This window comes from Anguilla anguilla, chromosome 12 (genome assembly GCF_013347855.1).
Source record: "Anguilla anguilla isolate fAngAng1 chromosome 12, fAngAng1.pri, whole genome shotgun sequence".
NCBI classification, from domain to species: Eukaryota; Metazoa; Chordata; class Actinopteri; order Anguilliformes; family Anguillidae; genus Anguilla; species Anguilla anguilla.
The window spans coordinates 8,954,797-8,982,232 of NC_049212.1; the positions used below are offsets into that span (position 1 = coordinate 8,954,797).

The 27,436-nt window shown below is 48.2% G+C and overlaps 1 protein-coding gene across 1 annotated transcript; it reads right to left on the reverse strand.

The window, feature by feature from the left end:
* Positions 1 to 2,898: 2,898 nt before the first annotated feature.
* phf12b (PHD finger protein 12b) lies at positions 2,899 to 26,922 on the reverse strand. Its single transcript, XM_035385647.1, has 15 exons — positions 26,131 to 26,922; positions 25,290 to 25,471; positions 16,514 to 16,586; positions 15,555 to 15,963; positions 14,378 to 14,498; positions 12,091 to 12,223; positions 11,120 to 11,284; positions 10,855 to 11,013; positions 7,907 to 8,585; positions 7,416 to 7,499; positions 6,058 to 6,228; positions 5,628 to 5,726; positions 4,301 to 4,383; positions 3,873 to 4,011; positions 2,899 to 3,338 (listed from the first exon to the last, which is right to left on the reverse strand). The coding sequence occupies exons 1-15, from the start codon at positions 26,194 to 26,196 to the stop codon at positions 2,938 to 2,940; spliced, it is 2,964 nt and encodes a 987-aa protein (XP_035241538.1). The 5' UTR covers positions 26,197 to 26,922; the 3' UTR covers positions 2,899 to 2,937.
* Between the last annotated feature and the right edge of the window lie 514 nt (positions 26,923 to 27,436).

Genomic DNA, 27,436 nt, shown 5'->3' on the forward strand with positions numbered 1-27,436 from the left:
CTTACGAACGATTCAAATGGTCAATAAAACCTAAATAATATTAGCAGACATTGTTCATTAAAAATTTTAATTAAAATTCAACCAATTAATTGGAATAAAAAAATCTTTTTAGAACATTATGAGCACCTTTAAATTCAAGAACTGAATTTCAGTTGATTTCCTGAAGTGAAATGGAAATCAGCACAGACTCAGACTGGTGTTATCGCTGGATGACCTCAAAACAGATCATCTTAAGCCAATGGCTGATTAATGTTGGATATCGCTTTTGGAAGTTGATTCTCTCTTAAAATCTTTGAAATGAATAAAAAACACAAAAAGTGATATGTTACTAACCCGCTATGAAGAACTGTGAAAAAGAAAACCCCTAATTGTTGTATATCTATAATATATAATCTCTCTTTCCATCTCTCTCTCTTTCTCTTTCCCTTCATTGCAAATTGTACCACGATATTTGTATTGTTTCATACTTTTGTGTATGCATTCTGAAGATGTTATATTGCTGTCACTGATGGACGTCATATTTCCCGATTGATGTATTTCATTATTCTTGCTACAATAAAAAAATAAAAAAATAAAAAAGGGCAGTCTTACAAACCAAGAAAAAAAATCTATGGAAGCTACCACTGAGCTATCCACGATAAAAGACGCAAAATAAAAAAAACTACTTCTGGTAACGCCGAGAGCGGTAAATTTCTCAATAAACGTTGAAACGAAAAAAAAGAAGAATAAAAAAAGTCGCCATAAATGTAACAGAGATAAATGTAATCGGAGTTTGCTCTTTTATTCAAAATATATTTAGCCTACTGTGGATTTTTAAAAATATATATATTATATGGGGTTTTCAGCTTTATTGGACAGGACAGTGTAGAGAGACAGGAAGAACGGGGAAGAGAGGGAGAGGCATGCGAAAATGTCGCGCGGTCGGACGTCAACGTCGCGGCTCGCAATGTGCATGTTGACAGTGCTCTACAGGCTACGCCACGTGACACCCCCTACTACTGTGGAATTTTGACATGTCAGTAGTCATTAGCCGTTTTAATTACATTCATTACTTAATCGAGTCGGATACAATTAAAATCAAGGTACACGTAGTCCGATGTTACGTAACTTACATTCATATCACCTTGTCGGTATGACTGTAACAGATGTGCGGAATAATTGTAATAATAATTGTAATAGTAAATGAAAACAGGTTTTTTTCTGCAGATTATGAAGCACGGGGCTTCATTCGTGAAAAAAGACTGCGTTAACATTGACGCACAAGCAACTTCGTAACTTACCGCGAAATGAGTTGTGGTCACTTAAGAGTAGCCTAATCTGAAGTCCCCGTGGGCTCCTTTATCAGTACCTACTACAGCTCCAAGAAGGAAATGATGCAATTCTGGGCTCTGCAGATGTTTACCTAACCACAGAATCTGTGAAGTATTTATTTAAGTAGTAGAAAATGACTCAGAAAATACACAGGACATACCACAGCAAATAGTTTATCTGGAGGTGAAAATCCTCCATTAACCACTGCTTAGTAGGAATTCCCATTTCCATGAATCAAATGATTAGAGACCAAATTTCCATTCGGACGATGAGATCTCGGGATGGAGCGTTTCTTAAACATTAACCGCGGGAACATTCTCACAACTCTGCTCCTGGCCAAGTAGGCACGCCCAAAATATGGAGGCGGGTGACCGGGGTCTCAGTGCTGTACCTCGTGATACACGAGACAGGAACAGACCGATGTGGAAGAGAGTTCACAATAACGCTCTCGAAGACACAAAAGCGTTAGCCGTCTTTAAGCCGGTTCTTAAAAAATCTTTATGTATTTACACGGTTATAATGGACAGGCAGAAACAGAAGCTGGTTTATATACAGAAGACACAGGTGTTCATAGGAAAGCTAAAACTATAGTCACTATGTACATCTGGAGCAACAGTATCAGACAGACAGGACTCGGGACACGTTTTACGACAATTCTTTTTCCAATGCTACATAACGTTACGACTTTAGCCTATGAAGTACTGTACACGTTAAAAACCAACACAATGGTGTATGTACAAGAATCCAGTGTTTCTCCTGCTTAAAGTCAAAATCACCGAATCATTTATATATATATATATACACAAATATACATACTCAACTGTATGTATATATGCATGTATACAGACACATGAATATATAGCTACCTGTAGTGCAAAAGTAGCAACAAAAATATGAATATTACAATGTAATGTACATAAAATAAAAATAACCAGGAATACATCGATTTTTATGAAAAAAAGTATGTTTTTATAAAAACTATCTGTACTGGCAGAAAATAGAACATTTTTGATTACTTAATCTTAGTGGAAACTGACAGAATTTTTTCCCATTAATTTAGAATGAGGACAATCAAAGTATCCCTTTTTTAATGCAAATCTAAATAACTTAGGTTATGCATTTAAAAATAATAATGTATAGAAATCCTATGTGCAAGATTTTATGGCCCCGTAAAACTTGAGCCCTCAAAAATACTTCATTTCATGCAAAAAGTATGAAGAGTTAAATAAAAATCTCCCTCTTTTCTTCCCGTCGCCCTGGGAACAGGAAGTGGGGAGGGGGGGCGGTGTTATGAAACAGGAAGAGGGGAGGGGGGGTGGGGTTATGGAACAAGAAGAGGGGAGGGGGGGGTGCGGTTATGGAACAGGATGAGGGGAGGGGGGCGGGGTTATAGAACAGGAAGGGGGGGCAGGGTTATGGAACAGGAAGGGGGGGGGGGGGGGCGGGGTTATAGAACAGGAAGAGGGGAGGGGGCGGGGTTATAGAACAGGAAGAGGGGGTGGGGTTATGGAACAGGAAGAATGGGGGGCTAGTTATGGAACAGGAAGCGGGGAGGGTGGGCGGGGTTATGGAACAGGAAGTGGGGAGGGTGGGCGGGGTTATGGAACAGGAAGTGGGGGGGCGGGGTTATGGAACAGAGCTGGAGCGCAGCGCCGGCACTTCGTAGAGTTTGAGAGTCTGCTTGTCGTCGGGCTCCGTCGCCCCCTGGTGGCCGAGGGCGGTCGGCGCGGGGGGGGCGGCCTCCTCTTTGGGCTGCTTGCGGGCGAACTCGGCCACGCTGAAGACGAACTGCAGGCAGCCCAGCTTGACGCAGCTGCCGTGGTGGAGCAGGGCCGTGCCCTCCCAGCCCGCCCCGCTGCCCCCGATCAGGCTGGAGCTGCTGGCCTTGCAGCCGCAGGCGGCCCGCGCCCCGCCCTGGGAGCGGTGGCTCATCACGCCCCCGCCCCCCGCCCCCGGGCCCAGACCCGCCTCCGCGCCGACCTCTTCCTCCTCCCCGTCCTCCTCCCGTTTCCTCCTCTTGCAGCGCCCTGGGGAGAGAAACAGGAGCATGTGTCAGAGACCTTCTGGAAGATTCTGAATGGGGGGTTCAGACTCTAGTCCTGGGGGGGCACTACACAGCAGCCAATGTAAGCCTTGGAATCAGAACTTTAGAAAGTCCTGAAAAAAGCCCAAAAACACAGCACTGTGGTCGGACAGTACAGTATTATAATTTTTATCATATTCTTACCCTGACTGACAAGAAAACATAAAAAATCAACGCAAACATCCAGACTGCAAACATATGATAAAAAAATAACAATTGTGATTTAACCACATACACAGACGCACACCTGTATACATCAGTCCAGAGTCAATAATCTCCCCCTTCAGACACCAGTAACACCGCTGCAGGCTATTGCCAACTTTACATAATCAATTTCACCGACACTCAGGACACGATTCTGGTGACACGACGGTGTGTTTCCGTTAGCAACGTGGCGGTGAAGGTTCTGGAGGCCGTGCGGTGATGTCACCAGCGCGGAGAGGGGTTAGCGGTAGCGGTAGCTCCGCGCCGTACTCACGGATGATGCTCTGCACTTTGGACACCACCCCCCCGGCGGGGCCCGGCGAGCTCTTCTCGGAGAAGTCGCAGGAGTACAGGACGTTGTCCACCGTGGTCCCGTGCTCACTGTAGTTTAGCAGCTCGTAATGTTTCGTGTTCTGCGGGGGGGGGGGGGGAGGGGGGGTGGGAGACCGGAGTTACGGGACAGAGCCGCCTTGTGGGGTGAAATCAATCGAGGAGGGTAGCGAGCGAAGCACGTGCCTCAATGCGATAATCTACCAAAACTACACCACTAGACTGACTCATTAGTGCACCCGAAAAAAATAAATAAAACAAGACTTCCCATTGTACAGCACAGCAGGATCTCAACAGCATCAGTATAAGAAGCTCAGTCTTGAGCACTAACAGTATGGACCCGAGGGGGAGAGGGTGCACAGCGAAACCCACCTCGTCATAGAAGATGCAGGCGTGCTTCCCCGACACGAAATTGCAATGACCGTAGTTTGTAAGGCACACGTCCATATCGGCTCCTGAGAGAGACAAAGAATGGGGCAGGGACACTGGCATGACATCGTGGGTTTCTGAGCCAATCATCTACTTTGCCTCAAAATCTGAACAACCAACGGAAACACTTAGATTGGAAGCATCATCTGAAAGTTCATTAAAGGGTGTGCCCAAATACAATGCTGTGGTAGATGTTCTATACTGTAATATATTACAATGCTGTGGTAGATGTTCTATACTGTATTATACAACAATACTGTGGTAGGAGATGTTATACACTGATATGGTACTATGCTGTGGTCGTAGATGTTATACACTAACATAGTACAATGCTGTGGTCGTAGATGTTATACACTGATATGGTACTATGCTGTGGTAGTACATGTTATACACTGATATAGTACTATGCTGTAGTAGGAGATGTTATACACAGGAATATATTACAATGCTGTGGTAGATGTTCTATACTGTAATATAATACAATGCTGTGGTAGGAGATGTTATACACTAATATAGTACCATGCTGTGGTCGTAGATGTTATACACTGATATGGTACTATGCTGTGGTAGATGTTCTATACTGTAATATAATACAATGCTGTGGGAGATTTTCCATGCTGTAATATAATACAATGCTGTGGTAGATGTTCTATACTGTAATATAATACAATGCTGTGGTAGATGTTCTATACTGTAATATAATACAATGCTGTGGTAGATGTGCTATACTGTAATATAATACAATGCTGTGTAGATGTTATATACTGTAATACAGCACTGGGACCTCCTGTAGTTAGAAGGAGAGGGGACGCGAGGAGTACCAAAGAAGGGTGAGAATCAGATGTATGGTATTATGGCTTGACCTGCTACTCTTACAATAGATTTCCTTTGCCCACATGCAAACATAATCCGTTATGAGCCAGAAGGCAAAAATCCTACTCTGAGAAACTTAATGTGTGTTTTTTGGTGGAAAAACCACACATCAAGTGGCCAAATCACAGGCCAATTATGAAGTCACGGAATGAAGATCCAAATTAAACAACGCGGTCGTTTCCCACATCTGGTACTGTGCTTCCCTCTAGGGTTTTCAACAAACTTGTTCCTGGTTATGGTTATACACTTCACTGTACGTCGCTCTGGATAAGAGCGTCTGCCAAATGCCTGTAATGTAATGTAATGTAATGTGGTGTAATGTAATGTAACCTCTCCATAGGGTTCCACACACTGATGTTCACTGAGGGGAACCGTGTTGGTGAAGTGAAGGCCTCACCTGTCCCGATGTAAAGGGTCCTGTAGCACATGTTCACGACTCCGCCCCTTCCTGTCAGCGGGTAGAACACCGCTCTCGCCTGCACCTCCGACTTTTGCACTGTGTGGGGGGGGGGGGGGGGGGGGGGGTAAGTAACAGCACATCTGGGTCTCCAACGGCCTCAACACGACAGGAAATGGCTACTGTTCTAAGAGATCAGCTCTTTAAATCGCAGCCTAAACCACGACCATTCTGAGCAGGAATTAATTATACAAAAATGCGAACGTCAAGCTTTCTAAGCTAAACGTGACATTAAAACAGTTTTCAGACCCTATTAATCACATTTGTCATTTCTCTTTGGTAAGGACTTCAAGGAGTGAGAACCCTGAATTTGGGGGTGGAAAAAAAACATCAGGAAGAGGAAGAGGCAAAAGAGGAAGGACTGCAGTACCTTCGCTGAGCGGGGGTGACGGTGCCGGGGAGGCGGCGGTAGTGCTGGCGGTTTGGGGCGGAGTCAAGCAGGCGGTCTGGGCGGGGCGGGCTTTGGGGGGGAGGAGCTGCTGGATCCTCTGCCAGGCCAGGAGTTTGATTAACCTCTCATCCAGATTAGACAGCTCCAACTCTGCATAGAGACACACTGCCTGGATTAACCTCTCATCCAGATTACACAGCTCCAACTCTGCACAGAGACATGCTACCTGGATTAACCTCTCATCCAGATTAGACAGCTCCAACTCTGCATAGAGACACACTGCCTGAATTAAACTCTCATCCAGATTAGACAGCTCCAACTCTGCATAGAGACACACTGCCTGAATTAAACTCTCATCCAGATTACACAGCTCCAACTCTGCATAGAGACACACTGCCTGGATTAAACTCTCATCCAGATTACACAGCTCCAACTCTGTACAGAAACAAACTGCCTGGATTAACCTCTCATCCAGATTACACAGCTCCAACTCTGCACAGAGACATGCTACCTGGATTAACCTCTCATCCAGATTAGACAGCTCCAACTCTGCATAGAGACACACTGCCTGAATTAAACTCTCATCCAGATTAGACAGCTCCAACTCTGCATAGAGACACACTGCCTGAATTAAACTCTCATCCAGATTACACAGCTCCAACTCTGCATAGAGACACACTGCCTGAATTAAACTCTCATCCAGATTAGACAGCTCCAACTCTGCATAGAGACACACTGCCTGAATTAAACTCTCATCCAGATTACACAGCTCCAACTCTGCAGAGACAAACTACCTGGATTAACCTTCCATCCAGATTACACAGCTCCAACTCTGCACAGAGACACGCTACCTGGATTAAACTCTCATTCAGATTACACAGCTCCAACTCTGCACAGAGACAAACTACCTGGATTAAACTCTCATCCAGATTACACAGCTCCAACTCTGTACGGAGACAAACTACCTGGATTAACCTCTCATCCAGATTACACAGCTCCAACTCTGCACAGAGACAAACTATCCAGTGATTTTGAGGGTCAGATTCTCAACTAATGGGTGTGTAAATAGCACACAGATTTCAAGCGTTTTTCTTTCATTACAGTAAAGTTAATTAACGCACTGTAAAATGCCCGTCGTGATTTGTCAGCAAGTTAACCGAATACATTTTCTGAATGGAATGACGGTAAACGCCATTGACCTCAACTCTGTGTGGCACAATGTAAGCTTCCCTTTTGATCGCTGCCGTTTGGCTCACTGGCAGGAACGGCTCTTAGGAACAGAGCGGCCCACGAATCGGAGGCGTTCGCCCTCGGCAGCCGTGGCAACCCCCGCTTACCTCCGTCTCCCTCCGTGACGCCCTTCACGCCGCTGAACAGACCTCCCGTGGCGGGGGACACGGCGTGCGGACTGGCCTTGCCGTCTGCGGGGACAGAAGCGCGACCGTGAGCGCCGAGAACCACGCCCCTAAAGCCCCTCCCCCCACACCGTAACCAGATCATCACAGACAGCAGGCCTTACGGCCTCCTGTGGACAAACCCATCGCTTTCACAACCGTGAATTTTTCCACACTGAAGAAGCCATTTTCAAAGAGGCGCAGGACTGTGCCACACTTATATTAATTCTACACTCCACCTTGAAGTCTATTGTAGTTCCTGCAACAAAGACACAACATACTAGGCCAACAATGCATTACAGCTGAAGCACTGCAGAGGTGGCGAGCCAATTAACTGGTCAATTAAGGAGCAGTCCAGATGACAGCTATGGAAGGGCCTGGGGGGCTCAGAGGACAGAGAGGCTTCTGGGAGCTGTGCGGAGGGCGTGTCCTACCTGACGGGGGCGTGGGGGAGGCCAGCCTGGCCGCGGCGGCGTCCTGGGGCGCTCGGGGCGGGGTGAGGGCCCGGGTGGCGGCGGGGGGGGAGGAGACGCTGCGGCTGGTCAGCGCGGCCGCCTGGCCCCCCGCCGAGCCCTGGGGGGGCGGCCCCGGGTCCGAGACGACGGCGCACGCGTTCTGGGCGGGGGCGGGGGCGGGGGCCGGGGAGGGGGGGGCGGGGCCCTTCTGTCCGCAGGCGGAGCTGTTCTCCGTCTTGATCGGGGCTCCGCCCACGTGATTGACGGGCGGCCCGGGGGCGGAGCCGGGCGAGCAGGGCCGGGCGGGGCCCGAGGGGCCGGTCGCTCGGTGCTGGGCCGCGGGGGAGGGTTTGGCGGATTCGGGGGAGGGGCCGCGGGGGAGGGGCCCGTTCGCCCTGGCCGTCTCCTCCGTGGGCCCGTTGGCAGTTCGGCAGCCCTGGCAGTGCCTGCCTGCGCAGGTGCCGCACCCCGCCCGCTCCTCGGGCGCCCCCTGGGGGTCGGCGTGGGTACTGCACACCGCGGGGGGGCCGGCGGGGGCCACGCACGGCTTCACGTCGGCCTTTTCGGGCGGCTCTGACTCCCAGTGCGAGGCCACGCCCCTCCGGCAGGACAGATGCCTCATGATGCTGCACTGCAGCGTGATGACATCACGGAGCCACTGCGGCGGGGAAGAACACCGACATCACATCACTCAACAGGCTAATCACACGCCTTAACACAGATACACATAATGCACTGATCCATCACTCAACACACTAATCACACACCTGCACACAGCCAAACACAACGCACTGACCCATCACTCAACACGCTAATCACATGCCTGCACACAGCCAAACACAACGCACTGACCCATCACTCAACACACAAATCACAGGCCTGCACACAGCTACACACAACGCACTGGCCCATCACTCAACACACTAATCACACGCCTTTACACAGCCAAACACAACGCACTGACCCATCACTCAACACGCTAATCACACGCCTGCACACAGCCAAACACAACGCACTGACCCATCACTCAACACACAAATCACAGGCCTGCACACAGCTACACACAACGCACTGGCCCATCACTCAACACACTAATCACACGCCTTTACACAGCCAAACACAACGCACTGACCCATCACTCAACACGCTAATCACACGCCTGCACACAGCCAAACACAACGCACTGACCCATCACTCAACACACAAATCACAGGCCTGCACACAGCTACACACAACGCACTGGCCCATCACTCAACACACTAATCACACGCCTTTACACAGCCAAACACAACGCACTGACCCATCACTCAACACACTAATCACACGCCTGCACACAGCCAAACACAACGCACTGACCCATCACTCATCACACTAATCACACACCTGCACACAGCCAAACACAACGCACTGACCCATCACTCAACACACTAATCACACGCCTGCACACAGCCAAACACAACGCACTGACCCATCACTCAACACACTAATCACACGCCTGCACACAGCCAAACACAACGCACTGACCCATCACTCATCACACTAATCACACACCTGCACACAGCCAAACACAACGCACTGACCCATCACTCAACACACTAATCACACGCCTGCACACAGCCAAACACAACGCACTGACCCATCACTCAACACACTAATCACACGCCTGCACACAGCCAAACACAACGCACTGGCCCATCACTCAACACACTAATCACACGCCTGCACACAGCCAAACACAACGCACTGACCCATCACTCAACACGCTAATCACACGACTGCACACAGCCAAACACAACGCACTGACCCATCACTCAACACGCTAATCACACGACTGCACACAGCCAAACACAACGCACTGACCCATCACTCAACACACTAATCACGCGCCTTAACACAGCCAAACACAGTGCACAGGCCCATCACTCAACACACTAATCACATGCCTTAACACAGCCAAACACAACGCACTGACCCATCACTCAACAGGCTAATCACACACCTGCACACAGCCAAACACAGTGCACTGGCCCATCACTGAACACACTAATCACACGCCTGCACACGGCCAAACACAACGCACTGGCCCATCACTCAACACGCTAATCACACACCTGCACACAGCCAAACACAGTGCACAGACCCATCACTCAACACACTAATCACACTAGTCAAACACAATGCAGAAACCGGTGTGTGCAGGTGGACTCTGTTTAGTGCTCAGGTGTACTGTGCACTACAGGATATATTAAGTGTGCAGGTACGGTATTTTGAGTGTGTAGTGTATAGGTGTACAAGATGTGTGCATTGTCTCAGTATAACGTGCGTACAGTGTAGTGTGTGTAAAGTATTTACAGGTGTAAAGCGTGTAAATGTGTAAAGTACATACAGGTGTAATGCATGTAAATCTTTAAAATACGTACAGCTGTAAAGCGTGTAAAGTACGTACAGGCGTAAAGCGTGTAAAGTGTGTAAAGGTGTTAAGTGTGTAAAGATGTAAAGTACGTACAGGTGTAAAGTGTGTAAAGAAATCATATTAATGACAAATTAATGACAGAAATCAGTCTGTAGACGGAACTCTGCCACCCCTGAGATTACACAGCTCCAACTCTGCACAGAGACAAACTTTCCAGTGATTTTGAGGGTCAGATTCTCAACTAATGGGTGTGTAAATGGCACAGAGGTTTCAAGAAACAGCAGAAACAGCTCTTAGGAACAGAGTGGCCCACGAATCGCATGTAAATGTGTAAACTATGTACAAGTGTAAAATGTGTAAAGTACGTACAGGTGTAAAGTGTGTAAAGGTGTTAAGTGTGTAAATGTGTAAACTACGTACAGGTGTAAAGTGTGTAAAGTACGTACATGTGTAAAGTGTGTAAAGCATGTAAACATGTACTGTAGCAGCGTTCTGTACGGAGTCGTGCTGTTACCTCCTGCTGCTCCGTCTCGCTGGCTGCGTGGGGGGTATCTGTGGGGGGGGTTTGGGGGGTCTCCGGAACGCCCGTGCAGATCAGTTCCCCGTCACGGATCCCGGCGGGGGCCAGCATTTGGGGGGGGCACTTGTACTGGGCCTTGATAGCCTCGGGGACCTGGGCACACAGACACGTTCGCCGGAGTTAGGAAAGCCCGCCGCGGACCGAGACACCGCACGGGGAACACGGAGCACTGCCCCCTGCAGGAGCGGAGGCGCACTACCTTCAGCGTCCTCTTCCTGTGCGGGTGGGCGCCGCGGCGGTTGGGCGGGTTCTGCCGGTGGACCCGCCGCAGGAAGTCCACCTTCACGGCATGCTGGGAGATGCGGTCCTGGAAGTGGTCGAACAGCTGGCAGCGGTTGCTCAAGGTCATGTTCTTCTGACTCAGCTGAAAGGGGCGGGACAGCAGAACCTCATCACAACTCGATGACATCATTTTTTTTTTTATCATTTGGATACGGGAGTACGGTGATTCAGTCAGTGTGGGCTGAATGGCTTCTTATCATCTGTCATACTCTGTTGCTCCAATCATGTTCAGGCTCCTCACCCTAAAACAGTGGTTCTTCACCCTGTTCCTGGAGCTCTGCAGTCCTGTACCGTTTTCAATCCAACCCTCATTGATTCAACCCCACACCTGGTTCTAGTAAGCTCAACGAGATCTCTAGGTGTTGCGTAAGCTGTGTTTGTTGGGGTTGGAGTGAAAACCTACAGGACGGTAGATTTCCAGCTCGACTGGTCTGTATGCCTCAGAGAAGATGTGGACCTTAGAGCACAGAATATGTGGAGACAGCGACGACCAATAGAAACCTACGGGGAGCACATTAGAACCAGGAAGTACAATTTTTTCGCTCAACAGACATGCTCAGTTGTGTCCTTGGTCACGTCCTAAATCACGTGTACTAAGAGAATGGCACAGACACTGGCTAAAATAAATAATAAATTAATTCATTCTTCTTTGTTTGTGCGGTAGGGAAAAAGTTTTTACCTCAGAAAAAAGTGATTTTTCTGTAAGTGGAAGGATTTTATTTTTTATGAATGGAGCCCAGTGGGGAAACTTATAGATACCAGCAGGGGGCGACATTACATCCGGTGCTGAGGTTGAGAACTGAAATCTGGCCCCGGGGCGCGGACGTGCCGATTCGCATCACTCCGACGGGGGGGCGGGGACAAGCAGAGGAGATGGGCGGGGCTTACCACAACATGCTCCATGTGGTTGGGGCACATCCACTTGCCTGTCGGCATGGCAGTGAGAGGCGGGTCCAGGCAGTCCATGTGGAAGAGCAGGGGGCAATAGTCGCACTGAATCAGGGGGGCCACTCTGCAGCTCCTGGGAGGGGAGGGGGGGGGGGGGGGGGGGTGAATTTAATCACTTTTAAGATGTCAAACTTTCATAAGCCCATTAAGCCAGAAGACACAACTGTGCTGGTCACCCCTTTCGCTGGCTTTGCATTTCTGTCCTTTTTCAATGAGGGACAGAGGGCAGCAAAATGGCTCAGAACCTGGGTTTGTGATTTAACCCTTCAAAGAGTAGGCTTTTTGGAATGTTTATTTTCAACATTCTACATCGGTGTTCTAGAACTCCACCGCTTTCAGTCACCAGTAGTGATTGTGACGTCAGCATTAGAATGTTCAGTCAAGAACATTCTAAATCACAACATCTGTGACCTCACACCTTATAGGGTTAAGGTTTGCTGTTTGATTCCCAGGTGGGGCACTGCCATCGAATCCGCAAGCAAGGACATTGACGCGAAACGTGTCACTTCACGGCCAGCTATATAAACATCGCGTTCAAAAAATAGCAGGTAAAAAAACTCAACTCGTTCACAAAACCCCAGAACAGCTCCTTTAAAATCGAGAAAGACAGAATAAAAGAGTAAGAACACACGCGTATGCAAGCATGTAACCGGGCCCTCGCTCAACCCTCTCCTAAGGGGGTCTCCAATTACATCGGTTCACATTTATATTATATTTTGTATATTTTGCAAACCAAACAAAAGACATGCATTGATGATTAAAGATCTTTTAATTTCAACACAGTTCAGGGCGAATGGTGCATTGTTTTAATAAAATGCAAGGGTACCAATAATTTCGGCCACGTCTGTAATTATGGCTAACGTTTCGAATGCGCGTACAAGAGTCGGTCTGGAGCAACAAAAAAAACGCAAACTCCTGAAGAAAGCAAAATAAACATAAAACTAGAAGAGCGCACTCAGTAGCGTGCAGATCTCTGTTATAATGTGGCTACGTTTAAATTTTAAACAGATTCTGCTATTTTGCAGAGGGAGGAAGCGTCTGTCCAAGCTTGGTCATTTGCCTGATGAAGTCCCTGTGGGGTTGGAACATTTCTTTGCTTTTTTTAGTCAATAAAGTATTGGGAGCTGTAATCCAGTGTGCGGATATCCATTTTCTTTCAACCTACGTTTAAATTTTAAACCGATGGTGCTATTTTGCAGAAGGAGGAAGCGTCTGTCCAAGCTTCTGAAGTCTGAAGCAGAGGAAGATTTAAAAAAAAAAAAAAAAAAAAAACAAATAAAGGAATAATGGCTGAACTGCATTTTTTTTTTTTTTTTTTAATTAATTAATTTTTTTAAAGATATTTTTATGAGCTTCTCAGCTGTATTGGACAGGACAGTGTCGAGAGACAGGAAGAACGGGGAAGAGGGGGGAGAGACGTGCGAAAATGCCGAGCGGTCGGATTTGACCCGCCGACGCCGCGGCTCGCAGTGAGCGTGCGGCCAGCGCTCTACGGGCTGCGCCACCAGACGCCCTGGTGAGGAGCATTGTGGGAAATTCCTCACATACATATCTGCATTGGTCGCGTTTGGCTGGAGGGCTACCTGCCACACGTGAATCACACACACAGGGAGGGGGAGGGGAAAAGGGTGGGAGTTAACCTGCCACATAAACGATCTAACAAACACACACACACACACACACACACACACAGGGAGACAGAGGGGAAAAGGGTGGGAGTTACCTGCCACATAAACGATCTAACAAACACACACACACACACACACACAGGGAGACAGAGGGGAAAAGGGTGGGAGTTTACCTGCCACATAAACGATCTAACAAACACACACACTCTCTCACACGCTCACACACACACTCACACACACACTCTCTCCTTCAATCACATACACTCACACTCTCTCACACGCTCACACACTCACATACTCTCACACGCTCACACACTCACATACACTCACACACACACACACATGCACGCTCTCACACACACACGCTTACACACACGCTCACCTCACACACACACGCACACACACACAAACACACACACACACACAGGGAGGGGGAGGGGACAAGGGTGGGAGTTACCTGCCACACACACACACACACACACACACACACACACAGGGAGAGAGAGGGGACAAGGGTGGGGTTTACCTGCCATACACACAGGCTCATAAACAAACGCACGCACACACAGCGAGGGGGAGGGGAAAGGGGCGGAGTTTACCTGCCACAGGTGAAGCACACTTTCACTGGTAAGGGGACCAGCCCGTTATGATCCAGCTCATGCTGCGGCCTCTTCACGTTCTTCCCCGTCATCTCCTCCCTCCTCTTACGCTTACTGCTGCCTGAGGATACGCACACACGCGCGCACACACACACACACGCACACACGCGCGCGCGCACATACACACACACGCGCGCACATACACACACACACACGCACACAAACAGACAGACACGCACACACACATGTGAGCTGTGATTGAGCATTAGAGTGAGCTGTGATTAGGTAAAGAGGCCTGTGATAGGGTGAAAAGGCGAGCTGTGATTAGGTAAAGAGGCCTGTGATAGGGTGAAAAGGCGAGCTGTGATTGGGTAAAGAGGCCTGTGATAGGGTGAAAAGGCGAGCTGTGATTGGGTAAAGAGGCCTGTGATAGGGTGAAAAGGCGAGCTGTGATTGGGTAAAGAGGCCTGTGATAGGGTGAAAAGGCGAGCTGTGATTGGGTAAAGAGGCCTGTGATAGGGTGAAAAGGCGAGCTGTGATTGGGTAAAGAGGCCTGTGATAGGGTGAAAAGGCGAGCTGTGATTGGGTAAAGTGGCCTGTGATAGGGTGAAAAGGCGAGCTGTGATTGGGTAAAGAGGCCTGTGATAGGGTGAAAAGGCGAGCTGTGATTGGGTAAAGAGGCCTGTGATAGGGTGAAAAGGCGAGCTGTGATTGGGTAAAGTGGCCTGTGATAGGGTGAAAAGGCGAGCTGTGATTGGGTAAAGAGGCCTGTGATAGGGTGAAAAGGCGAGCTGTGATTGGGTAAAGTGGCCTGTGATAGGGTGAAAAGGCGAGCTGTGATTGGGTAAAGTGGCCTGTGATAGGGTGAAAAGGCGAGCTGTGATTGGGTAAAGTGGCCTGTGATAGGGTGAAAAGGCGAGCTGTGATTGGGTAAAGTGGCGAGCTGTGACTGGGTAAAAAGACGAGCTGTGATAGGGTAAAGTGGTGAGCTGTATTGGGTAAGGAGGCGAACTGCGATTGGTTAAAAAGGCCTGTGACTGGGAAAAGAGGCCAGCTGCGATTGGGTAAAGAGGCCTGTGACTGGGTAAGGAGGCGAGCTGTGACTGGGTAAGGAGGCGAGCTGTGATTGGTTAAAAAGGCCTGTGGCTGGGTAAAGAGGCGAGCTGCGATTGGCTACCTGGCAGCGCGGTGGTGCAGGTGAGCTCGTTGGGCAGCTGGAACTGGGTGGGGTTCCTCTCCATGGCGGCGGCGATCAGCAGCTGGAAGGGCCTCTTGAGGCGCGGGGGGGCGCTCTCGGGCTCCGAGCCGGGCGCCTCGTCCTCGTCCAGCAGGTCCTCGTCCTCGTTGGGCTCCGACGGCGTGGGCGTGTCCGTGGAGGCGCTGGAGGTGGGCGTGCCGGGCCGGCTGCTGGTCCGCCTCTCCAGGAGGCGCACCTGCGCCACGGCCATCCGGAGCCCCGCCCCGCCGGGGACGCCGTCCAGCCGCACCGCGCCCGGGTCCGCCTCCCCCGCCGGCGAGCCCGACCGCTTGGACGCCGCCGCCCGGTCCAGAGCCCCGTTCACCTGCTCCACCCTCTGCTCCCTCTTCTGAGAGAGAGGGGGGGGGGAGAGGGGGGGGGGAGGGGAGGGCAGAGAGAGAGAGAGGGAGGTAGGGAGGGGAGGAGGGAGGGGGGGAGAGGGGGGGAGGGGGGGAGAGAGAGAGGGAGAGAGAGAGGGGGGGGGGAGAGGGGGAGGGGGGAGGAGAGGGAGAGAGAGGGAGAGGGGGAGGGGGGGAGAGAGAGGGAGAGAGAGGGGGGGGAGAGAGAGAGAGAGGGGGGAGGGGGGAGAGAGAGAGGGGGGAGGGGGAGAGAGAGAGAGGGGAGAGGGGGGGAGAGAGAGAGAGGGAGGGGGGAGAGGGGGAGAGAGAGAGAGGGAGGGGGGAGAGGGGGAGAGAGAGGGAGAGAGAGGGGGGAGAGAAGGGGAGGACAGAGAGAGGGGGGAGAGAAGGGGAGGGGGGGAGGGGGGGGGGAAGGAGGGGGGAGAGAGGGAGGGAGAGAAATAGAGGCAGACGAGACTCAATTAAATATACAGAAAATCGTTTCACAAAACCAAACACATTTTTAAAATGTAAAATAAACGTGATTGGACAGCAGCTCACCTTCCTGCGTACACTGCAGCGGTGACACATCCAGTCCCCAGGGGGCAGCATCTCCTCGCTCAGAGGTGGGTTACTGCAGCCAGGGAGAAGGTAGGTCAGAGTGCACACAGGGTCAACAGGTCAGAGTTCACACAGGGTCAACAGGTCAGAGTTCACACAGGGTCAACAGGTCAGAGTTCACACAGGGTCAACAGGTCAGAGTGCACACAGGGTCAACAGGTCAGAGTGCGCGCGGGGTCAACAGGTCAGAGTGCGCGCGGGGTCAACAGGTCAGAGTGCGCGCGGGGTCAACAGGTCAGAGTGCGCGCGGGGTCAACAGGTCAGAGTGCGTGCGGGGTCAACAGGTCAGAGTGCACACGGGGTCAACAGGTCAGAGTTCAAACAGGGTCAACAGGTCAGAGTGCACACAGGGTCAACAGGTCAGAGTTCAAACAGGGTCAACAGGTCAGAATGCGTGTGGGGTCAACAGGTCAGAGTGTGTGCGGGGTCAACAGGTCAGAGCTGCTGCAGTTACCTATGCAAAGTCCTGCAACTGTTAGCTAGCCAGAAACGCAAACATTTTCAACAAGCCAGTGAGGGCAAAAGTAGACTTCACCTCGCAACAATTTAATGAACCAGGAAGCGTCTTAAGAGACAATAATCTCTGAAAACCATTTACAACCGTAGAAGGAATGTAACTGCAAACCCGTCCACCTTCACAGCTGCAAGCGTGCAGGTGGCACCGAACGAAACCCGATCGCAGGAAGTGCTCTCGGGCGCAGCTTCCTGTGCGCGAAGGAAGGAAGCAGCCTTTCAAGCGGCTTCTCTTTTTCTCGAAGAGCGGGTTTTTTCTAAGAACGTTTTCTCAAAATTCTAAGTCAGCGTTCTAGAACTTCCGCGACTCTAACCAGGATAAGCAGGCATAGATAATGAATGGATGGATGGATGGATGGCTGGAGGTAATAGAACTCCAGTAGCGATTGTGACATAAGCGTTAGAACGTTCAAGTAAAGAACATTCTACGCGCCCGTTTGTGACCTCACGCCTTTAAGGGCTGACTGCATGGCTGAGGAATGTGGCCTGAGGCGCTACGTAGCCTGGAGCGGGGACACAAACCCGGGCCTCGTAAAACCCCCCCCTCCGAGAGGGTCCCAGGTGCCGAGCCAGAGGACGACTGGGCGAAAAGTCGCCTTTAACCATTTCAGACTAGCCCACATTCTTTCTGTTGAGGCAGTGATGTCAGCGAGGGCTACTTTTTTCCACAGCTCTGTGGTTATTTAGATTATTTTCATTTTTTAAGAAGCACTAGCGCCCCCCCACGCAGAAAATTTCAGGGCCACAGTCGGTCAACTGAACACAGTTAAGCGCAACTTGTTGAGCATTTCCATGTTAACGCGTCGCTGTGATACCGTGACACAGAAACACACGCAGTCAATCACCAACAAACACATACGTGCTGTTTGTATTCTTTCCCCTCTCTGCCGTAGACACCTGCATTTATAAAACCTATTTCCGACCTGAATTTTAAAAGCCCGTTCCCAATTTCATGTTCCAGAGAATCTGAATCCGGTGGTAAGAAACATCAACACGGGACAATCGCAGATGTTAGGAACAAAAAACAAAGCTTTATTGGCCAAGTCATTCGGTGTGGGGCTGTGGAATGTTGGGTGGACATTCTTTACCGAACAACAACCTCCCCCTGAAAAAAAGCAGGTAATCTGACACCAGGAGTCGCCGGCGCAGGTGTGCCTGTGTCTGCTCACAGGTTTGCGCAGGAAATTTCAGCCACATGTGAGAGAAACTCTGGCACCATGGAGCCCTGTCTTCCCCTCTGTAACACAGCCTCTCAGCACCAGCCGTGAGCTACAGGGCCAAACGAACCAGGACGCTCACACAGAGCAGACCTGGAGGATCTGCAACCATTAATGCATTCAATCACACACACTCACACTCTCTCACACGCTCACACACACACACTCTCTCTCACACACACTCACACTCTCTCATTCAATCACACACACTCACACTCTCTCACACGCTCACACACACACTCTCTCATTCAATCACACACACACTCACACTCTCTCATTCAATCACATACACTCACACTCTCTCATTCAATCACATACACTCACACTCTCTCATTCAATCACATACACTTACACACGCGCTTACACACACACACATGCTCACCTCACACACACACACAAACACTCACACACACACACACACGCTCACACAAACACACACTCACACACATGCACGCTCTCACACACACGCACGCTTTCACACACACACGCTTACACACACACACACACGCTCACCTCACACACACACGCTCACGCACGCTCTCACACACACACGCTCACCTCACACACACACTCACACACGCTCACACACATGCTCACACACACACGCACACACTCTCACACACTCGCTTACACACACACACATGCTCACCTCACACACACACACACAAACACTCACACACACGCTCACACACACACACACACACACACACGCTCACACACACACACACACACACACACACGCTCACACACACGCACACACAGACACACAGCCAGACCGAGCCTGCGAGAGGCCGTTACTACAGCAACAGCGAGAAGCTCTGGGGCAGTGCTTTTAAAAGTGCGCTTCCAAAAACCGCTCCAATCAGCAACCAACTTTCACTCAACTGGATCAAAGGTGATAAAAAAAAACAGCCAACGGACCAAATAAGGGTCACACAGAACCCCATAATAGTAACCCCATTTCACATGCCCCAACACACTCACAAATAACACAGAATGGGATAAAAACACCGCCGTTAGCAGTAGCCGATACCCAATTTGACCAGCAGAGGGCGTGAAAGTCCTTTACCAGTTTCCTCAAAGCAGCTCCCGGCAGCAGCCAGTAGTAACACAGGAGAACCAGAGCGCTGCATAGCAGCAGGTTCTAGTAAAGGGATATACCATGGCTGCTTGAGAATGTTCCGGTTAAATCTGGGTTATCTATGGCAATCAAGCACTGAACAACGGCAACATAAAAAGTACTTAAATATGAGCTAATAAAGGTATTCTTTGCTACAAGTAAGTTTCCGAGTGAGGAGTTCTCAGCTGGGATTATCCAGTTTGTCTAATGAATGAACAGAAAAATAAAGCCGCCAGCCAGCCAACCCTCGCGGATGAAAGTCGCCAAAATGAGGTACAAATTAAACCGGATAACATCAAATGAGCCGCAGGACGAAAGCTGGCAGTAACCACGGAAACCCCGGCAGGCCACGCTTACGAAAACAAAACTAATTTTTTAAAAAATAACGGATAAAAAAACCGAACGAATCGAGCGAGCGAACAGACAACAGGGCGCTAACGATGCACCAGCAGGTGCGAGCCAACACATGGTGTGGTGTGTGGGCCATTTCCCCCACACACCGGCTTTGCCTGAGCGGGCCACCCAAGTATATTTGGAGGCCCATTTGACCCACAAAACCGCAATGGACTTTTTTAACCAAAGTCAACATTGCCAAAGCCCGCCTCTGATTTACTCCTGCCTGTACCAATTCCAATACATTACATATTAGCTACTTAATACAAGAAAACTACAACTGTACGGTTCCGATTCTGAAACATGTTAAAGAATTAAGTGAAATTTCTTTACCAACCAGACACATGTTTAACAACGCGACAGCTTGCAAACGTTTGTCAACATATCCATTCCAAACATTTTTCTGTTAGATAAGTGGTTCTCAACCACGGTCCTGGGGGCCCACTGTTACCCCTTTTCCACCAACGCGAAACTAGTTCTGGTTCTGGGCTGGTGCTAGTGCCGGTTTGCAGTTGGTTCAACTTGCAAACCTTCTAAGAACCGGTTTGCTTTTCCACGGGCTAGAGAGCCACGTCATTACGTCACTGTATACGTCTCCGCTTTCCCAGCAACATTGTTACCTATTAACATGTAGCCTAAGTCCTGTAAAAATATACATAATAAATTGCCTAAATGTAAAAAAAAACAACTTCATACATATAGTTCTATTATTACAGCCTTATTTACTATATCAACTTTAAGACAAGCAACACGCACGGAATTATCTCATCGCGACCCATTAAATCCAATGGTGCAGACGTTGCTTCACAATTTCGAACTGCTATTTTGCGTCCAGCGACTTGGGTTACAATAGTGACTATGTACGGATTCCTAGACGTGCTGATAGCGACCACCCTTTCTTATACTAACCTCAAATACGCAAGACAGGACACTTGAACAGTATGCTGGCAAACTGATGTCAAGTTCCATTCACTTATATGGAGTGGTCGACACACGTCCCCTTAGCAACCAAAAGCCAGCGCTGGACCACCTGACTTATTTGCCGCACAGAAAAAAATAGCCGAAAGTACTGAAAAAAATAACCACTGGAGGATAACAAGGACATTTTTCCTACATAACTAGGTACAGGTTGTTACCGATATTTCGCCTATTTCACATATAGTTGCAAATCAGTTTACGTTTTCCTGTCTGTCGAACAAAGGTGGTCAAAAATAGGTGCTCTCACTCTACCTGGCCGTCACAAAGTTTTAGTCGGACTTGGTTGGTCACGATAATCCCGCCCCCAGCCCCTGACGTAAGCGGTTCTTGGTTCTAGAGCAGCCAAGTGTTGGTGCCCCTTTGGAACCAGTTTTCCTGGCCGAGAGCCGGTTCTTTTGCGGTCGAAAAGCAAAGAACTGGTTCGCGATTAGGCACCGGCTCCGAACCGGCCCTCGAAATGCCTTGGTGGAAATGGGGTATGCGTATGCTGATTTCCATTCCAACCACAGCTGCAATCCCGGAATTGTAACAAGCTATTGTTTTTCCTTAATTAGGTGCTTCTCATGTCAGAGGGATTTATTTGCCCACTTAAGCCACCTTGTGTCAGAAATAGCTGTGCATGCCGTAAAGAATAAAAGTCCCATATTCACATTGTGCTATATTGTAGACAAATACATAAAGAGGTTAAAAAAAACTTTCTAACTAATCAAAATAAAGACTGAGGCAAATCAACAGGTTCCTAATTGGGGAAAGGGTGGACACCTGGCCACTAAATCTAATCATTTAGTAGATAACGAAGAATTCAAAAACAAAGAAAATGATAACGAGTCAAACCTGTATTGTGCTAATTAGTTTAAGGGAAATATTATGCACTTAAAGCACTTAAACACGTGTTCAGCAACCTAATTAGGAACCTATTAATTCCCCTCCTTAATTTGATCTGTTAAAAATGTTACCTCTTTTTAAGTGATTGTTTGCAATCACTCAAAAAGCAACACAATAACACAATGGGATTTTATTCTTCATGCCACGCATAGCAATTTCTGTTATAAGGTGGCTTAAGAGGGAAAATAACTCCTCTTAACATGAAAAACACCCAATTAAGAAAAATGAACGGCTTGTTAAAATTCTCAGATTGCAATTGTGGTTGGACCGAAAACCAGCATACCCAGTGGCCCCCAGGACCGAGGCTGAGAACCACTGTGTTAGATTATGTTCACCGTGGACGTTTGCTAATGTTAGCCAGTCTGAAAACGTAGAACAAAATAGATAGAATTTGGTGCAATTCAGTCAGTAGAACCAAATATTTCAAAGACACACTACGCAGGGTTTTTAGCCTAGGTAAGGTCCTGATTACACTCAAAGAACACTCCTCTTCCATCTTCAACCATACCCACACACCCCCAAGTTCCTGACTGAGTCACTGACACGCAAATTTATTAGAAACTACAGGTAAATTTCTCCCTTCAATTACTGGGGCCAGACAATACACTGACCGGTCAGGAACACAAACCAGATAAGTACAAATAATTTGGAAGTAGGACGTTCCTGCGCAAAAAAGTGGACGTCTGGCAACCCTAGCGTGCATAACATAGTAATGAGGAGCTTTGCTATCACACAGCAAAAAACAGTGGTCACAACCCCTACTCTTAAAGACTTGAATAAAAATGTTATGTTAAATGTCACACGCAAACCGTTTGCCATTTCTTTCTTGTACAGTAAGGCACTGTTTAATATAACTAATAAACCTTTTTTTGGTTTTCGGGTCACCCCCCCCAGGACAGGTTATGGCCATATTCAGATCAGTGGAAATCCCCGTTATTATAATTAATAAAGCCAGACAGCGGACAACAGTTTGCAAAGACTGCTGCAGTTAGAGAGTGAGTGTACAGCCAGAAAAAAAGGAGGTTGTTTGTGCAGGTGTGCAGTCGCTTTAGCCTCTGTCACAGCTCCAGCAACAATCCGCCAATCGTACACAGTCCCTGGTCAGGCCAGCCAATCAGAGCCCTTAACCAGGCCAAAATGATATACATCTACTCCTCTTGCACTTTTCAAACATGCAGTCTGTCTTCTGACAGGATGGAATGCTGCCTGTTTCCAGGGTTACTGCAAAGGGCCCGGGCCCCGCCCCCTCACCCAAGCTCGCCCGGTCTCAACCTCAACACAAACTTGCTGCACAAGTCTGAATGCATGATGGCGTGTGCCTGACTACATACAGTGAGCTCACAAAAAAAAACACACTTAATGCCAGGCCAAAACAACAAAAGAACAGTCTAGAAGAACCGCTGCACATTTACGTAACTGTATTCTCTCTCTATTTTTCTCTCTCTCTCTGACTCCTCACACAGACATAGATGCGCATCTACACCCCCATGCCCGGGGTAGAGAGAGTACACACTGGTGCCTTTTGGCTATCACTTCCCCAAAACAGTCGATACATTTTATTTAATAAACTACACGCACAGCGACCCGAGCGCCTGTGTAGCTGCAGGCCCACTCTGAGCTTCTGCATCTCACTGAGACTATTTTGACAGTGGAACAGCTGAGCAAAATCCATTCGGGGAAGGAAAGGTAAGTCCACGCAGGTGCGCTGTAACTCTCGCTAACAGAGCAGGGCCACAACGCAAACGGTCATTGTGCAACATGTGGGACATCAGCCGCAGGCTCTCGCCCATCTAAAGAGTGATTATCCCAGACTAAAGGAAAAGCCAATATTATGAGCTTTCTTCGGTGACACAAAGGGTTTTGTCTCCCCCTGGTGGCTGCTTCTGGACACCACAGGAATTTCTCCGTTCTGCTGCCTTACACAAAGAAAATTACCAGCATTACCTACGGACTGAATTCAGTGGTAAATTTAACAAAGATTGTATCTAATTCGCCACTGAATCCAGTCCATGGGTAATGTTGGTAACACTGGCAACAGACATAATTTTATAAAATTCACTCACTTGGCAAAAAAGGAAAACAACCACAACAAAAAGCACCACAGTGAAGATCGCATATCTTTTCTTTCCAATACATCCATTTGAATGCGTTGCCGTTGTCATGTTTACCGCTGGACCCATACACACAACAGCTAGCAGTCCCCATAACCCCTGTATATACACACACACACACACCCATTGTGAGCACTCAGTGCAGGTCAGATGAATACTGATTTATTAATAAGATACCCCTCATCATCAGCTTTCCGGAAATACCAATGTTCAAGCATATATCCAAAACATATGCATGATATCAGGAAATAGGGGTGATCAGACAGAGTTCCTTCCAAGAAGCACAAGAGGATAAACCACTGAATTATGACAAAACACTTTACTTTGCTATGGGGATGGTCACTAGTGAGGGTTTGGAAACATTGTACACTAGCAGGGTGAAAGGAGTCATAAATAATATTTTAATAAAGTTGGCCTTTAATGCAACAATTATGAAAAATGATATGTGGTTGAGAATTTTAAAAAGCGACTAAGAAGTCGATCCGTAGTACTTGGGACAACTGTAGCGTATAACTGGCGTCATGCTCTTAATAAAGTGTTGGGTGAGCATCGGTCCTTTGAATAAAGCTACTAAGAAAATACCCCCAAATGGTTATTATTTCAATCATTCAGTCGTTGCTCGACGGAGTGCCATCATGTGGAACAACTGCGTGCCCTCGCAACGGAAGTCTTCGGCTATATGATCACCTCTCTCCTCGGTGAGGGTTTCGGCTAACGGTGTAGCACCATCTGATCTGGAAACACCCAGCGGGCTACCGTCGAAGCGAAAGCAGCCTGCCCAAGTCAAGCCACGTCCATACAATACTGGCATCCTTCTTCAGGTGCCTGGCCCCTAGTTACGACATATATGCTATCAACTCCGCGAAATGTCAGCAAAATGGCGGTGGAATAAAACAATTTAAAGGGAGGTCGCCATATTGTAAACAGAAGCGCACAGGCGAGCCGCAGCGCAGACTCCATTTTTAACATTTCGGAGCGCTCCCAGTGTTTGACACAAAGAAAACGCTCGGAAAGAAACTGCGGTCTACGCTGCAAGGCAAATCTGCCCGCAAGCATTCTCTACAGGCTAATTACTGAAGACAATCAGAACACAAACTAGCTACTATACCAGAACTAAATGCAGAAGGTCAGTAATCAACTGGCTTTAACATACACGTTTAAGTTGGTTAACCCCACGAAAGACAACTATTAATTAACTAATTTAGGCACCGTACAGTGCGATTAAATCCATAAATCCCAGAGCTGGTAATGGTTAACCCAGACAAAACAATGTGGTTTAAGTGTAGACAGTAACGTTATATTCTTTGCTAACGCCACACGTCAGTTAGTTAGGCTAGCTGGCTAGCTAACTACGGTTTATAACGATAGTTTTCCACCTTGCCGGTGTACAAAAACTGGAATGCATCCATCCGAATGAAATATATCATTGCAAGGTACCCGAAACGAACTTGCAACAGTGAAAACTTTTTAACGTTTGCAGAGTGGAACCGTTGGCATACCAGCACTGTAGGTGGAAGGCGGCTGGACAATGATCACAGCACAGCAGGTCACCTCCCTCTCGGCAGCTATCGCAGGTGTCGTGGTTAGTGGCCCTGCCACTTCTGCGAGCCTCTTTCTCCGGCTTTCGGCTCCTTTTTTCACCATCCTCAGACTTTGGGGGAGCTAAGAGGGACTGGATTTGCTGAAGGCATATATAAATGCATACATTAGTTACCTGTTAGCAACAGCACAGCGGCAAATGACTAGCTAGATTCGTGGGAAACAAATATTCATTCATGCTAACATTAGCTAGCTGGCTGAATGACTGAAGGGTTATCACAAACTAACGACCTCAGCTAACTTGCTTGCAATAATTGGCTAATTATCCACATACATAACAACATGATCACTGATTATGTTACACATAGCTAAGTTAGACTAACGTTACATATACTGTTCGTTCGCTTGCTGGCTAGCTAACGTTACAGTAGCAGAGCTTGCTGGCTAGCCTAACGGTTATGAACGTTAGCCAATTACACTACAGTTAGCTGGCTCCAGCTTGTCTCAATGTTCGAAATCCCGTATCAATTAAACTTTCAGTTGGTAAGCTCGAAAGCTGGATAAAATAAAACAGCTGTCAGTAAGAACAGTACGTTTAATATGATTACACTTCAAAATACCCACCAATGGCTATACACTGAAAATCTTAGCCCATACATCCGTTATATGTACTGCTAGACTCCAGCTATTCAGACAAATCACTGCTTTGACGTTTTGTTCAATCTTAAACGGGCAGTTGGCTAACTGGAGTGCATAAAGTCACTACAGGTGGCCAACTGATATAGTGCCTTCATGCCTCACCTCCATGAGACCCCCAGAGGTATCCAGGTCGTACACAATCGTTGGGGTCTCCATTTTGTCCCACATTCATACGGCAGTTGAGTTCTCCGCTTGAAAATGAATCCTTGGTGGCTGCCACTGCTCGGGAAAACAGTAACAGCAACGGAAAGGTAATATCCACACAGGAAGATTCTGTTCAGCGCAAAAAAGGTCCAGTTAGGACCAACAACAGCTTAGTTCAAGGGATTGTTTACAATGCAGAGCTAACGCTAGTTAGCCGTTTCCACAAATGAACGAGACGCCAATGGCAACTGTAGCCAGCTAGCAAACCATCGTGATTGCCAGCAAATGCAATGAGTCTTCTTTCAGCAAATGCTCAGGGATGGGCTGCTTCGCTTCAAAAACTGCCTCGTCTTGTTGCCAGGTCGAACAAATACTGGAGAAACCCACAGAAATGGAGAACGTGGCCCGTGAGAGGCCTAACCATGGCTCTTGTTTCTGCTCTTGCTGTAGCTTGTTGCGAAGATGCTGTAGAGATCGGCCACCCCCTTCCATTCCATACCACCACCAACTAGCAGGCTAGCTAGCCAAATCCGATAATTAACCAACACAATCCCACGAATGTTGCTACCGTCCGAGCCGAAGTAAGCCGACTGCAAAAATGTACATTTGACGCCGTTGTTTCTTTCTTACAGTAACGCAATCGCAGAACTATTATGATTGTTATGGAAAATGCATCAACCCCGACACTCCGAGCTACATCCTCTCCACGGAGTTGGCGCAAACTCGACCGTGACATGGTTTGCGCATGCGCAGTCTCGTAATGGCGATGAGGCTTGACGGCGCCATCTTGGTAAAGGTTACGTATGATAAAGCGTTTCCAATAAAAGCCTTGTTTTTAGTGTTTGTCGTGGCAGTATCTCCTGTGAAATTTAACGCAAATACTGAAAAACTAGAAGGAAGATAAAGCGTTCCCGCAAAAATATGGGCTAGATCAATTTCAATAAAATTCGCTTAGGCAAATTGATATTTAGTGAAGGTCGGCAACACCATGTTTGCAATAGTACATTATTGTGTTGCTATGATTTTGCGAAGCCTGCAACATGGCCATAAATGACAGAATGCTGAATTATACATATTAATATATTTGCTTTTTTTTTGTTCGTGCAGGCGATCAAATTATATACGCAGTACGCTTCTATTTTGCCAACTGTATGTCTTGCTTCCAAATAGTTCATAATACGAATATTCCGTGATCCTGACCTGGGGCCTGTATCATGAAGCAGGATTACTGAGTTTTAGCAGGATAATTGCACAGAGAAATACC